The 16548-nt window shown below is 39.3% G+C and overlaps 1 protein-coding gene across 35 annotated transcripts in view; it reads left to right on the forward strand.

The window, feature by feature from the left end:
• NEK11 (NIMA related kinase 11) overlaps nucleotides 1–16548 on the forward strand; it is a 316552-nt gene that overhangs the window by 200850 nt on the left and 99154 nt on the right. For all 35 annotated transcript variants that reach the window (XR_012430687.1, XR_012430688.1, XR_012430689.1 and 32 more), the window contains one exon: nucleotides 11254–11314. Coding sequence is in view for 32 of the 35 variants with exons in the window: in XM_074031046.1 (XP_073887147.1) it covers nucleotides 11254–11314 (61 nt within the window). In the remaining 3 variants the exon portion in view is untranslated. The remainder of the gene's footprint in view (nucleotides 1–11253; nucleotides 11315–16548) is intronic.

Genomic DNA, 16548 nt, shown 5'->3' on the forward strand with positions numbered 1-16548 from the left:
CCGATAAAGCCTTGGCAGGCAGGCTGGCAGGCAGGAAGGAAGGTAAGGAAGGAGGGAGGGAGGGAGAGAGAGAGGGAGCAATTGGATAAGAGCCTCGGGCTGCACTGCAGTTCTGAAAAAGACTTGGCCCGGCCAAGAGGGAGCGCAAGGTCTGTTGCTGGAGTCCAGCACTGGGAAAGAATGGCCTGGCCCTAACTTCCCCATAGTGCTTACATTGCCTGGGAGCTGCCTGGGAAGAGCAGGACCTCAGCGTGGACCCTGCATTGGATTCTGAAGGTGTTGTAGCCGAGGGCTGTAGATCACTAGGCTCCTTGCAGCAGGGTCTCTCTTGAAGGGACTTTAAGTGGCATATTTCATGGCTGTCACAGGTGTATTATTTCATTTAATTCTTGCAACAACTCTGATGTGTATATTCTAGATGAACTGCATCAAACTAGAATTTAATAGGCTGGAATTCAAATAAGGGAGAAGGCAGAGGTAAAGGAGAAGGTGAAGGTGGGAGAGAGGAAGGGATCGTTAGTTAGGGATTTCACGTGACTCTGCTGAATGCTCCAGAGTGAAAATGAGCTGAGAGATGTGAGCCTTGTCCCTCTCCTGCATCTCAGTTCCCGCGTCTCTCAGACTGTAAAAGCCTCCTGTTGCTTTGGATTGTTGTTGTAGACTTCCAGTATTTAAGATACAATTTTTCGCACAATCTAGTCCCTAAGTGCAAATCAGCTGTTTCATTTGCTCAAAAAAGAAACAGCAGTGGAGGCTATTTCAAGTGCTGACTTTAAAACCTAGGTCCCTTGAAAGATAAGACTGTGACATCCTAACTTCACACAAGAGGAAACTGAGGCATAAGGAAATGAAGTTACATCTGCAAGCCCACACAGCTAGTAAGTAGCAGAACTGGACTATATGACTTTATTTTTAGCCTCTGCTTTATACAGTCTTTCCTCTGCACAACAGTTACAATCCCTTCTCCTCCACTGATGATAGAGTAAATGCATTAGGTGCAAGGGAATAGCTGCAGGGCCATTGCATTATCTGGTACTCTGGCAAGACCTTTTTACTAAACACAATGACTGTGCTATGTACAAGGCAAAATTTAAACCAGTTCCAGGAAGAGTGCTGAGTTATGAAAAGTAAAACAAAAAAGACCCAACATCTCTCATCTGTTACGGGATACAGATTTACCTCCTCCTACTATGTCCTTTTCTTTTTTCTTTTTTCTTTTTTTTTTTTTCCTGAGATGGAATATCGCTCTGTCGCCCAGGCTGGAGTGCAGTGGCGCGATCTCAGCTCACTGCAAACTCCACCTCCTGGGTTCACGCCATTCTCCTGCCTCAGCCTCCCAAGTAGCTGGGACTACAGGCGCCCGCCACCACGCCCGGCTAATTTTTTTTATTTTCGGTAGAGATGGGGTTTCACCGTGTTAGCCAGGATGGTCTCGATCTCCTGACCTCGTGATCTGCCCGCCTCGGCCTCCCAAAGTGCTGGGATTACAGGCGTGGGCCACCACGCCTAGCCTATGTCCTTTTCTTTTTTAAAAGAAGTTGCCAGAACTGTTGAGTCCCAATAGTGGGACTTATTTGCCTGTTATTTTTACATGATCTGACCTAATTAATTTACCTTCACACTAGGAAAGAAACACTTTTTGTCTTAAATCGACCTTAGAGGTCATCAGTTCTAAAAAGCAGACTCCCAGCTGTTTCAGATTGTCGATCGTTTTTCCACTAGCATTCTGCTGGCCTGTGTCCCAGGCTGTAAAGCAATCAGCCTTGCTAAAGTGTTAGTGCATACTCCCAGTTTGGTGTGTCATTCCTTCTAGGTGATGGGCCTTCTGTAGACTGTGTGTTGCTCAAAGGAGAGACTTTGAGGTGACAATTTCCATCCCTACCCCCATCCCAGCCTTCGTTTCCATCATGATTCTTCCCACTTGTCTCTCTCCCATTTCTTGTCCGGACACAGCACAGCTCACTGCTGGTCATATTGGGACCAGCCAAACCTTGCTGTGGGATACAGCACAGTGGGCTTTTTTTTTTTTTTTAATTGTGTCACTTACTTCTCTTAACAATTTGATATACTGTTCTTTTTTCTTTCTTCTGACCTTTATTTTAGGTTCAGGGGGTACATGTGTGAGTTTGCGGGCTTTGTAGGAGACCTTAGACATTAAGTCTTTAAAATTAGGTCCATTATAGGGTTTAGGATCGCACCTACATTTCTCACCCCAATACCAAAGCATGGAGAAAAAGGAGAAAGGCAGTAGGGTGAATAAAGGGCAAAGCAAAACTGAGCAGGAATGCAAAGCATCTGAGTGTTCCCTTCAGTGTGAAGATGATAAGGTCACCAGCCCCACGGTCTCCCTTGTTGGTGGCTGCTCAGAGGTCCACAGGTCAATGGGCAAATAAAGGGACAGTGACCTTCACTGTGAGATGCCCTGTGCTCTGCTGTGCTGCTCCTGGAACTTTGGGGTGAGAGTGGTGAGACACAGCTGATAAGACTAGTTGTGATGGACCCTGTAGTGCTTTTCTCTCCAACAATCTTCTCCCTCCACTACCCTACATTAACCCCTATTTTCCTAGCTATCATCAGAGCTGAGGTGCCCTGACCACATGGTACACAGAAAGCCTACAAAAAATTTGCCAACAGTGTTGGCAAACAGAACAATACAAGTCCCATCCAACTGTTTTGTGATCAGAAATTTAATTTTCTGAATATTTCATTCACCTAGACAGGGAGAGTAAATACCATTTAATGGTGTCCAACCTGGGAGGGAGGAAAGGGTTGTGACACATGGGGGCCATTGTTGGGGGTGCATTGTTCCTACATAACCTGGTAATCTGGAGGCACAGGGGCCTATGTCATCCCTGGGAAAACACCAGTCATAATAAGAGAGAGCTGCTTTGCAGCATCCAGGTATTGTGCCAAGTCCTTTACATGCCTTATCCCATTCATACTCACAGCACTTAATGGAATTAACATCTCTCACCCATTTACAAATGAGAAGACTATGAAACAGACAGAATAACTAATTTGACCTAAGTTACCCCATCCAATGACAGAGCTGGGGTTTAAACCAGCAAATATTCATTGTACCAACATTAGGAATTTGGCGTAAGTATAGAACTTAATGTAGAAGTTGGTAAAGGAGAAGAAAAGGAGATGCTTGGGACCTACGTGACAGCTCCAAAGTGTGTGAAAATGGACTATGAGCTGATGATTTAAAATCATATTTAAATCACAGGGCTACATTTTTCACTTACTCTGTGGGATTTAAATAAAAATAAAGCTAGAACTAGAGTTAAAAATAGAAATCTGCAATAAAGAACTGTGTATCACAATGACTATCTTTTGGACTGAAAAATTCTTTTGTCTTTTTGTGGCAATAAACCTCCGCTAAATTGCAGGACTTTCTTCTCTAGGCTATCGCATGTATAGAGTGGAAAGAGATTAAGTAGTTAATAAAGAGCAAGTGGAAGGATTGATTAGAGGGAGCTTTTCTTTCACTGTGGGGGAATTCTAGAAATGGATTGTTGCAGATGGAGTACAGGCCTCACCAGTTCCTGGAAAATCCATTGCCCTGTTTTGGGTAGGTGTTATGTTGCCATTCTATCAGCCCCACTTCCTTTTTTCGTCTCTTTATCCTTTACATTTCTAAGCTGTAATTCTAAATGTCTTAAGAGTTCTGTCATTGGATACCTAAGAACGTCTTTGAAACCCTAAAGCAACCCCACAGGCATTGACTTGCCGAGAACCTGGGCATTAATAAGAGACAGCTGCAGTTAGAAGGTTTTAATAATGCAGAGTAAACAAGGCATTAGCAGTGAAATGTGGACACATTGACAGTCACGTTTCAGCAATTCGGAATTCAGTGAAAGAGGCTTTTAGTCGTATGGGAGCTTTGGGGGCTTGTTGGCAGTTTGAGTTTTGCAGATGTGGCTCTGTGTTCCTATCACTGCACATACTTTAAGGCAGAAGGCCACCATCAGCAGTGAGATGGGAGTTGTGATATCAGCTTCCTGATTTCAGGGAAGCCCTCACAAAGGTGCCATCAGCTCTGTCCTATGGCTTTATGCTAAACGGCATCTTCTGCCTTCCTATGAATTATGAATGCATATAAGCAAGGACTTGGCTTCTAATGAGATCAAGCTGAGATGTGAAAGGTACATCTGAGTGTGAAGAAGATGGATAAGGTCACCTTGGTGTTTTGGTTTCAGTAACTTAGTAATATTTTTCAGGGCTGTTCTGGACATCATTTGTGGGAGAGTAGATAATAGTTTAGAAATGTAACTTGCAGGAAAAAAAAAAATAGGTGGGGCTGGGTACACTGGCTAACTCCTGTAATCCTAGCACTTTGGGAGGCTGAGGTGGGAGGATTGCTTGAGCTCAGGTGTTTGAGAGCAGCCTGGGCAACATAGTGAGACCTAATCTCTACAAAAAAAATTAAAAATAGCTGGGCATGGTGGCATGGTGGCACCAAGCTACTTGGGTGTCTGAGGCTGGAACATCACTTGAGCCCAAGAGGTCGAGGCTACAGTGAGCCATGATTAAGCCACTGTACTCCAGCCTGGGCAACAGATAAGACCCTGTCTTAAAAAAACACCTTTAAAAACACAACACAGGGCCAGGCGTGGTGGCTCAAGCCTGTAATCCCAGCACTTTGGGAGGCCGAGACGGGCGGATCACGAGGTCAGGAGATCAAGACCATCCTGGCGAACACAGTGAAACCCCGTCTCTACTAAAAAATACAAAAAAAAATCTAGCAGGGCGAGGTGGCAGGCGCCTGTAGTCCCAGCTACTCGGGAGGCTAAGGCAGGAGAATGTGGTAAACCTGGGAGGCGGAGCTTGCAGTGAGCTGAGATCCGGCCACTGCACTCCAGCCTGGGTGACAGAGCGAGACTCCGTCTCAAAAAAAAAAGAAAACACACACACACACACAACATAGATGAGTTACTTTCTGGGTCATTCATTTATGCATCACATATGTGAATGGTCTAAGCACTGGGTATACGGTAATGAACACAATAGACATAGTTCCACCTTCATGGGATCTCACTCAGCCTTACATATTTACATAGTATTTATTGATTGACAGCTCCCAAATGTGTGTCTACCATTCTTCAGTTCTGTTTTGACAGAACTCTAGATTCACATATCCAGTCTGAAATAAGCGTGTACAAAAGAACTCTAGATTCACATATCCAGTCTTGCCTGGGAGTAGGGTTAGGAGTCTCTAATGGACATCCTGAAATAAGCATGTACTAAAGTTAAGCCCCTCATATACTCTACCCTCAGTCCAAATTAGCTTCTCCTGAGCCAACCTTGACTGACATCCTTTCACTCACATTCATATCGAATCCATAAGCAAAACCTGTTGGCTTGACCTTTAAAGTATACTTGGAATTTGACCTCTACTTACTACCTGCATTCCTACTGCCAAAGCCATCATCACCTCCTTGTCATAGCTTCTAACTGGTCTCCTACTAACCCTCCCATCTCATTCAAAGCAAATAAAGGCTTTTCAGTACTTCATCATCATCACCTCACTAAGCCCTCTCTTCCCTCAATACAAGAACTGCCCTCACTCACTCCACCTCTGTGGCTTCTTTCCAGGTTCTGGAACACACCAAGCATGTCCCTGCCTTTGGAAGCCTTGAATTCTCTTCCTGCTAGATACACAAATGATTTGCTCCCTCCCTGTCTTCAAGTCTCTGTTTATATGTCATCTTATCAGGGAGGACTCTGACCACCTTGTATGAAATAGCATTCACGGGACTGAGAATCCCCTCTTTCCTCCCCTACTTTATTTTCTTCCATAGTCTTTATTGCCAACTGAGTTGCCACTATTTTCTTGCTTATTCATTTATGGCCTGTCTCACTCTACTAGAATGAAAGCCAGTAGAGCAGATATTCTATTTTTTTTTCTCTGCTATATTCCCAGCACCTTGAACAGTGTTTATCATAGAACAAATACTTAGTAGATACTGTGGAATACATGAATGAATGGATGCAGTGTACAGTCTATTGGTATAGGTAGCCTATTAGCCAGGACACAAAGAAGTAAGAGCAACTAGAAAATGAAGAAGCTGAAGTGATAAAGGAATGGGCATTTGGTTAAGGGAAGACCTACTAGTAACGGAAGTCAAGGAGAGTTTCTAGAAGATGACTTTTCAGCCATGACCTGGAGGATGGAAAGGAGCCAGTCCTCGACGGGACAAAGGGGAATTGGGAGAAGAGTGCTTCACCGAGAGGGAACAGAGAGTGTGGGAGAGCTACAGGTCGTGAAAACACTGGGCACGTTCCAGAAACTGCATAGTGAGCAAAAAGATCATATGAGGTTGGAAAAGTCAGACCAGTTACAGCTATGCATGAAGAACTTGTAAGGAGGGTGAATTTTACTTCAGTCAAAGGCCAGTGCAGTGAAGGGTAACATAAACACTCTTACGATGAGTCTGTGGTGATAGAAATCAGAACAGTGCCTGTGGAGAATGGGGATTGGCTGGAAGGAGGAAACTGTTGGGGATGACAGAAATATTCTTTACCTTGCTTCAGGTGTTGTATACACAAGTGTATACATTTTTGAAAACACAGAATTGTACCCTTAAGATCTTGCATTTAATCATGTGCAAATTTTGTCTCAATAAAAATAATGCATCGTTAATAATGACATCAAAAGAAGAAAAACTACAAAAAAACTACAACAGAGTTGCAATATTCATGTACATAGATGAGCTCTATAGGTCCTCAGCCTGCATTGAGGCCACTTCCTGGCTGCTTGTGGCCAGTGCATGGCCACAGCTTCAAGAAGGTGTGAGTATACTCAAATGAAGTCTTTCAGGAAAAAAACAAAAAACCAAAAAACATAGGTCCAGAGTGACTCTGGGTGAGGAGGGAAGAGGGTTTTGCATGATTTGGTGGGATTTACATCTCTGTGGGATGACTCTGAGAGGAGAGGTGACCAAGAGGTGAAAGAAATCAGCCCCTCTACGCCTTCGCGTCTATTGACATAAGGTTGAGTGAGGACGTGCCTGAGGCCTGAGCAAGATGAAGCTTGCTGAGCACTTCTCCATAGCGGGGGCTGTGATAGAAGGTTATGCATACTCTACTCTGTACGTACATTTATAGGTCTATGCCTGCTTGGGATTGTTTGGCAGATGGAGGACATGGTGTCGGGGCTGGCAGCACAGCATGAAAGCAGGCATGCATCCATTCTCACTCACTCAGAGCAGCTTTCAGCCGCTGGAAACAGAAAACACTTCTGTAGCTCTGAACCTGTCTATGCGTGTGTGGATATGCACCACGCCTTCTCTAGATATGCCTTCGGGAGTCAGTATAGCCTACCAGCCAGGAGAGTGCTGAGGGTGCTAGATGTAGACAGATGGCTGAGTTTTCACACCTTCAAGGTGAAGGAGCCGTGAGCAAAAGAATAACCTTTTGGGAGACTCTCAAGATCATCTAAAGATAGATATGCCATCTCCAAGGGACTGCTGGTGCTCAAACTGAACTCTATCCCAAACTAAGTTCTTGTGGCAGCTAGGTAGCTTTCATTCATTCATTCATACAGTCACAATTAATTTGTTACCAAATAATATAGATAATATTAAATATAGTTATCATTTTATACATATCATTCACTTAGTTATCCATTCAGCTCCAATGAAAACTGTGTAAATGGTTTTCACTTACCTAACTTTCAAACAGAACCCTCTGTCTTTGGTTTATCATCTCCAACTCTTTACGTTTCAAATTTACTCAATATTTTTCTTAACCAAATCATTTATTTATTATTTTTAGTCAATGTAAATTTGTTTTTCCCTTTAACTCATTTAGCAAGAGCAAGTTCACTGTGGATAGTGGAGGAGGGAAGAATATGGCATCTTATCTCTTTAAGCCTTGCCTTCCTCTGGCTCCTTTCTCAGAATCTTTATCCACATAAAGGCTAACTGTTCTTAGACTTGGGAAAAATAAACCTTTTAGAACTAGGCTTCTCCCATGAGTAGGTTTTTATTGGTTTGTTCCCTAATAGGTGTGGCAAAACCTCTTTCCTACCTTTCTGCACCTTTTTCACTGGAGTTGGCTGCAGCTTGGACAATACACCACGACCAGAGTCTCTTGGATAAGTGATTGTCAGCAATAGCTTGAGAAACAAACTGTGTCAGAAAATGATTATTTTTCCCCAAATGGTAGGCTTAGGCTTCATCTCTCTTCCTTGTCTTTGTATACATTTGACACACAATTGGTTTTGTTGTTGTTGTTGTTGTTGTTGTTGTTAGAAACAGGGTTTTATTTTGAAAACAGAAAAACCAAACAATATTTTTAAAATACAACCTATTGATGTCATCATATTTGGCTTGGAATACATAAGAATGCGGTGACTGAAATGTCTGTTCTAAAAACATAAACTTTTTTTTATATCAGTACCAACCCTCTTTAATTTAATAAATGTTTCCTGAATGAAATACAACTGGATAATGAAGTGACACAGTTTTTTTCTTGTGAATGGTATCTTTCATTATGACTAGCTCTAAGGTGAGGCGATAATCTGGATTATTTTGTCAAACAACTGCCTGATAACTAAATGAAGATCTACGTGGTGTGATTTGTACAATCCTGTGAAGACCCCATCCGACTTCCTCCTTTGAGATTGCCTACTTGCTGCTGCCTAAACTTTTGCTGTTAGAAATTAACTCCTCTGATATGAGGTTATATGCCTTATGAAACACAAATATCCTGAGAGAGATAACACATGAACTTTATCAAGCATTTTGACTTTAATGGATCTGTCATATCTATTCTTGACAGAGAGCATATTTTAATAGATAGGAGGATGAAAATAAATATGAAGGCATATATTAGCTCCTTGTGGAGAAAATGTACTTGTTGGGATGTGTATGAATGTAGAGAAAAGAGTAAGAACAGAGAAAGAGGAAGGTTTCTAAATTGTCATATTCCTTGACCCAATAATTCTATTTCTGATTGGCCAACCTAAAGAAATAACAATAAACATGAAACAAAGATGTATGTGTAATGATCAACATTGCAGTATTATTTACAACAAAATAAAATGAAAGCAATCTAGATGTCCAATGATAAGGCTATGGATAAATACATATAATATACCTTTAGGGTGCAGTGGTCCAGCCATTAAAATTATGCTTCTGAAGAATTTTTAAGAGCATCGGATAAAAGTTCAAACAATATTGTACATTTTCTGTTTGGAAACAGAAAAACCAAACAATGTTTTTAAAATGCAATCTATTGATGTCATCATATTTGGCTTGGAATACCTGAGAATGCAGTGACTGAAATGTCTGTTCTAAAAACATAAACTTTTTTTTATATCAATACTAACCCCCTTTAATTTAATAAATTTAATATTCCAAACAATACTGTACAATAGTACCTTGTACTGTTTTATGTGTATCTTATGTATAGACACATATGCCATACATATGTAGTATAATCTCAAATATCTAAAAGATAGGCATGCATATAGCATACATATATAGTATGATCTGAAATATCTAAGAGATAGATGTATATAGAAAAGACCGACTATATATGTTTATGTGTGTGTGTGTGTATTAATAGCAGTGGGATTTAGGGTATTTATTGTCTTTGATAGTTTTGTATATTTTCCAGATGAAAAATAAATGGGAATTGTTAGAGAAAACATTATTTTCAATATTTATATATTGACATTGTCTTAAAAGGGAGATTCCTTCAGATATAGTTTTTTTTGTGTGGCTGCTAGGTAGGCATTGATAGTTATCATGTACTTCACGGATCTGACTGTACCTTTTGAGAACAGCTACCATAAAAGCAATGTCCAATCCATTAGTGAAATGACTGCATAGGTTTCTGAAAAAAATGTGGGCATTGGACTAAATCTGAATCTATGGGACAGTTTTTCAGAATTGAATTTTACAAGATGTTCCTCGTGCCTCTAAGGCATATTCTTATAATGGAGGGGTTTATGGCTATGGGGGAAGGAGACTTAAAGAACTTTTAAGTTCATCAACAAAGAAGCCATTCTTTTCACAGCATTTGAAAATCTGGCTTCCCAACATTTGGCTGAGATTACTGAAGGCTGGTGACACTGTGATTTGGCATCTAGCAAGATGTAGTTACTCTCTCAGGCCATTTAGCTCCAGTAAATTTCAATTTAAATTATGAAACAGTGAAGAAATGCAAAAGTTCCAATCAGCAGCATGATTCTCAGTCACACGGGCCATCATACGCTCCTGAAAGATGTTTTCTTTGACTGAATCTTTGCCATGAGCAGCGAATTTTTGTATTTTTAGTAGGGACAGAGTTTCACCATATTGGCCAGTCTGGTCTTGAACTCCTGACTTCAGGTAATCTGCCTACCTTGGACTCCCAAAGTGCTGGGATTACAGGTGTGAGCCACCGTGCCCAGCCATAAATTCTTAATTTTCCTTAGTATAACCACAAACCTGAAAATAATTAACACTTTTCCCAGATCATTAGGATGCTGTTTTGGGTTATTTCAAGCCTGCTGGGTGAAGGACAGATTTATTTTGTATTAAAGACAATATTTTTAATCAAATACAGTTCTGAAATTTCCCCAACCCTTATGGGGGATGTCTGACTCTTATTGAGGGTTAAGGTAAATGACGAGTGATATTCTTAGATTTAGCACTCCTTGAAGACCATACATTTCCAAAGAAGAGCTAGTTGTTCTCCAAGGAAAAAATGTGTCAGATTTCTGCTGTATTGACTAAATTGTAAATTGAATAAAATATTTCTTTTATTCTGATAGCATTTACTATATTTATAGAATTAATATGTATTTATTATAGATAATTTGGAAAAGACATAAGCACACAAAGGAGACAATAAAGATCACTCATAATTTAACCTTTTAGTCAAAACCACTGCTAACATTTTTTGTGTATGTTTTTGCCATGAGAGACAGAGCAATAAATCTAGAGATTGTTGACAAGTTAATGGGTGCAGCACACCAACATGGAACATGTATACATATGTAACAAACCTGCACGTTGTGCACACGTACCCTGGAACTTAAAGTATAATAAAAAAATTTTTTTAATCTAAAGATTGTTATGGAGAGAGTGATGTAGATATACACAAAGATATTTTTCTTTTTAAAAATAAGATTGTACTGAAATAATTTTGGAACAAGATTTTTTTTTTTTTCTTAAATGGAGTAAGAACATTTTTCCATGTTATTAAGTATCCTTCTGCCATACAGGGAAAATAAATCTTTCTCCCTTATTTTGACAGGACAGCGATATTGAAGCGTTGGCCAGGTGTTTGGAAAATGTCCTGGGTTGCACTTCTCTAGGTGAGTAAGTTCCTTTAGACTTCAAAATACATGGGCAGCTACTGATTATCTTGAAATAACTTCGAAGAAATCTTACAGGTGTTTAAGTCTGATATCCTAGTATAACAGATGAAGAAACTGAGGCCAACAGAAGTTGAATGTCTGACCCAAGGGCCAGGAAACTCGAAGAAAAATGGCTTATTATTATTGTAAGTAACTCTTAGTCTCCAAGGATGAAATAATTGAAATCCAGTCGTCCCTTGTGATCAAATGGCAGCATAGCAGTGCATAATAACAAGTTTTTGCAGTTTCTGGAAAAAGGAATCTCCCTACCTAACTTGTCCTGTAGAAGCAGAGTACATTCAGTTAAGCTGGGAGGGCCATCACTCCGAAGGTCAGTCAGTTATTTGAAGAGATTTGGTCTGAAAAACAAAACTAAAACTCGTTTAGCATTGTCAGTCCCAATAAATAAGATTGCTTGTGCTTCATGGATAAAGCCCTATTTGTTAGTTTTTTCTTTTTTTTTTTAATCTGAAAAGTTTAACTGTGATACACTCTAGCACTAGATGATAAACTGTGACGCAGAGTATTCTTACTAGATGAAAAGGGCTGAGATATTTTTTTCTTCTAAATTTGATTACAAGTTTTTATTTAAAATATTTAAACGGTAAACCAAAAGCAATCTATTCAAAGGGAATGGCAGGGTAAAAATAAACAGTTAAGTTTTCAGGTGGGCAAACATTCACTATTTTATTAGGAGCTTTATGCACAATTTATAGCCTTTTTCTGGCTTATTCCACATCTCCATATGGGAAGCCTCAGTCATAACACAGGTCTTTGATTTTCTCACCTGACCATCACCCTGTGATCTGTTTAATTGTATATCAAATACACTTATTTGATACATTTAACATTTAACAAGTACATTTAACATTCAAGCATGACTTAAGACCAGGAAGGCTTTTTCCTCTCTGGACCTCAGATCAGATGACTAATTTTCAAGCTAGGCTCCTTGGAGACCTCCAGGATGAGGGGTTGGGGATACTAAGCAGCATGAGAACAGAAGCTATGTCTGTACTGCTCATCTCTGTTTTTCCAGGGTCTAACACTGTGTCTGGTGCAGAAGAGGCTCTTAAAAAATATTTTAAAATATTTATGGTCGAAGGTGGGGGCTAACACCTGTAATCCCAATGTTTTGGGAGGCTGAGATGGGAGGATCACTTGAGGCTAGGAGTTTGAGACCAGTCTGGGCAACATAGCAAGACCCTGTCTCTAAACAAATTTTTAAAAATTCAGCCAGGCATGATAGCCTGCACCTGGAGTCCTAACTCCGTGGGATGCTGAGACTAGGAGATTCCTTGAGCCCAAGAGATTTAGGCTGCAGTGAGTTGTAATTATACCACTGTACTTCGGCCTGGGTGCCAGAGTGAGACCCTATCTCAAAAATATATATTATTGTCATAATTTCTATAAAGTAAAGGGGTGCAGTGCAGTTTTCTTACATGGATATATTGCACAGTGGTAAAGTCTGGGCTTTTGGTGTAATCATCACCTGAATATGGTACATTATACCCATTAAGTAATTTTTTATCCCTCACCTCTCTCCCAACTTCCCACTCTTCTGAGTCTCCAACATCCATTATTCCACACTCTATATCCATATGTACACATTATTTAGCTCCTACTTATAAGTGAGAACATTGGTATTTCACTTTCTGTTTCTGAGTTGTTTCACTTAAGATAATGGCCTCCGGTTCTTTCTATGTTGCTGCAAAATTCAAGATTTTATTCTTTTTTTGTGGTTGAATAGTATTCCATTGTGTGTGTGTGTGTGTGTGTGTGTGTGTGTGTGTGTGTACTGTTGTTATCCAATCATCCTTTGATGGACACTTAGGTTGGTTCCATATCTTTGCTGTTGTGAATAGTGCTGCAATAAACATAAAAGTGCAGGTATCTTTTTGATATAATGATCTTTTCCTTTGGGTATATACCCAGTAGTGGGATTGCTAGATTGAATGATAGTTCTTTGAGAAATCTCCATACTATTTTTCATACAGGTTGTACAAATTTATATTCCTACAAAAATACTGTAAAACTTTCCTTTTTTTCTGTATCCTCATCAACATCTGTTATTATTTGTCTTTTTAGTAATAGCCATTCTGACTGGTGTAAGATGGTATCTTCTTGTGGTTTTAATTTGCATTTATCTGATGATTAGTGATGTTGAACATGTTTTCATATGTTTTTTGGCCATTTGTGTCTTCTTTTGAAAATGTCTGTTCATGCATATCCTTTGCCCTCTTTTTATTCAAGTTAGTTGGTTTTTTTTTTATGATGGTTGTTCGAGTTCTTCATAAATTCTGGATATTAGTCACTGCCAGATTCATAGCTTGCAAATATTTTCTCCTATTCTGCAGATTGCCTGTTTATGCTGTTGCTTTGTTTCTTTTGCTATGCAGAAACATTTTAGTTTAACTAAGTCCCATTTGTCTATTTTTGGTTTCGTTTCTGGTGCTCTTGTAGTCTTAGTCATGAATTCTTTGCATAGACCAATGTCCAGAAGAGTTTTCTCTAGGTTTTCTTAAAAATTTTTTTTTACTCCAATAGGTTTTTGGGGAACAGTTGGTGTTTGGCCACATGAATAACTTCTTTAATGGCAATTTATGAGATTTTGGTGCACCCATCACCCAACCAGTGAACACTGTACCCAACGTGTAGTCTTTTATCCCTCACCACCCTCACCCTTTTCCCCAAGTCCCTAAAGTCCAAATGTATCAATCTTATGCCTTTGTGTCCTCATAGCTTAGCTCCCACATGAGTGAGAACATAGGATGTTTGGTTTTCCATTCCTGAACTACTTCACTTACAATAATAGTCTCCAATTCCATCCAGGTTGCTGCAAATGCCATTATTTCATTTCTTTTTATGGCTGAATAGTACTCCATGGTGTGTGTACCACATGTGTATATGTATCACATTTTCTTTATCCACTCATTGATTGATGGACATTTGGGCTGGTTCTATATTTTCGCAATTGCAAATTGTGCTGCTATAAACAGCATGTGCAAGTGTCTTTTTCATATAATTACTTCTTTTCCTCTAGGTAGATCACCTAGTAATGGGATTGCTGGATCAAATGGAAGATCTACTTTTAGTCCTTTAAGGAATCTTCATACTGCTTTCCGTAGTGGTTGTACTAGTTTACATTCCCATCAACAGAGTAAAAGTGTTCCCTTTTCACTGCATCCATGCCAACATTTATTATTTTCTGATTTTTAAAATTATGGCCATTTTTTGCAGAAGTGAGGTGGTATCACATTATGGTTTTTATTTGCATTTCCCTGATACTTAGTGATGTTGAGCATTTTTTCATATGCTTGTTGGCCATTTGTATATCTTCTTTTGCGAATTGTCTATTTATGTCCTTAGCCCAAATTTTTATGGTTTTTTTTTTTTTTCTTGCTGATTTGTTTGAGTTCTTTGTAGATTCTGAGTATTAGGGCTTTGTTGGATGTATAGATTATGAAGGTTTTCTTCCACTCTGTGGGTTGTCTGTAAATCTGCTGATTATTTCTTTTGCTGTGCAGAAGCTTTTTAGCTTAATTAAGTCCCATCTATTTATCTTTGTTTTTGATGCATTTGCTTTAGGGTTCTTGGTAACGAAGTCTTTGACTAAACCAGTGTCTTACAAGGGTTTTTTCCTATGTTATCTTCCAGAATCTTTATGGTTTCAGGTCTTAGATTTAAGTCTTTGATCCATCTTGAGTTGATTTTTGTATAAGGTGAGAGATGAGGATCCAGTTTCATTCTTCTACATGTGACTTGCCAATATCCCAGCACCATTTGTTGAATAGGATGTCCTTTTCCTACTTTATGTTTTTGTTTGCTTTGTTGAGTATCAGTTAGCTATAAGTATTTGGCTTTATTTCTGGGTTCTCTATTCTGATCCATTGGTCTTTGTGTCTGTTTTTATACCGGTACCATGCTGTTTTGATGACTATGGCCTTATAGTATAGTTTGAAGTGAGTTAATGTGATGCCTCCAGATTTATTATTTTTGCTTAGTCTTGCTTTGGCTATGCAGGCTCTTTTTTCATTTCATATGAATTTTAGGATTTCTTTTTCTAGTTCTGTGAAGAATGATGGTGGTATTTGATGGGAATTGCATTGAATTTGAGGACTGCTTTTTGGCAGTATGGTCATTTTCATAATATTGATTCTACCCATCCATGAGCATGGGATGTGTCTCCATTTGTTTGTGTCATCTATGATTTCTTTCATTAGTGTTTTGTATTTTTCCTTGTAGAAATTTTTCACTTATTTGGTTAAATGTATTCCTAGGGGTTTTTTTTGTTTTGTTTGTTTGTTTGTTTTTTGTGGCTATTGTAAATAGAGTTGCCTTCTTGACTTGGTTTTTAGTGTTATTGTTATTGGTGTACAGAAATGCAATAGATTTTGGTATGTTGATTTTGTATCCTGAAATTTTACTTAATTTGTTCATCTAATCTACCAGTTTTTGGAGAAGTCTAGCATTTTCTAGGTATAAGATCATATGATCAGCAAACTGAAATAATTTGACTTTCTTTTTTCCAATTTGGGTGCTATTTATTTTTCTCTTGCCTGGTTGCTCTAGGTAGGACTTCTAGTACTGTGTTGAATAGGAGTAATGAAAGTGGGCATTCTTAACTTGTACCAGGTTTAGGGGAATTACTTTCAACTTTTCCCCAGTCAGTATGATGTTGTCTGTAGATGTGTCATATATGGCCTTTATTATTTTGAGGTAGGGTTCTTCTATGCCTCATTTGTAGAAGGTTTTATCATGATAGAATGCTGACTTTTTTCAAATGCTTTTTCTGCATCTATATAGATGATCATATGGTTCTTAAACATTTTATGTGGGTACATATTTATGGAGTATATGAGATATTTTAAAATAGGCATACAATACATAGTAATCATATCATGGAAACTGAGGTTTGGGTCTGGAAAAATGCTTGGGGTACTTCCTGGAGCCTTTCTTTCTTGCCAGCCTGCCAGTGTTTTTCCAAGTTAGCACCAGGGCTGGGGAGGGACAAGGTGCTCTTACGTGGCCTGGATTGCATGATGCCCCAGTGGAAAGCTGGATCATAGAGGAACACTCTTTCTCTGCCTCCCATATTAGGGCTTTACTCACAGTTCTCAGTCAGTTGTTGGCATGAAGGCTGTCTACCCATCCTCTCTTCACTGAGATCTTTCCTTTTCCAGTGAATTCCTCTG

This window comes from Macaca fascicularis, chromosome 2 (assembly GCF_037993035.2).
Source record: "Macaca fascicularis isolate 582-1 chromosome 2, T2T-MFA8v1.1".
Taxonomy (NCBI): domain Eukaryota; kingdom Metazoa; phylum Chordata; class Mammalia; order Primates; family Cercopithecidae; genus Macaca; species Macaca fascicularis.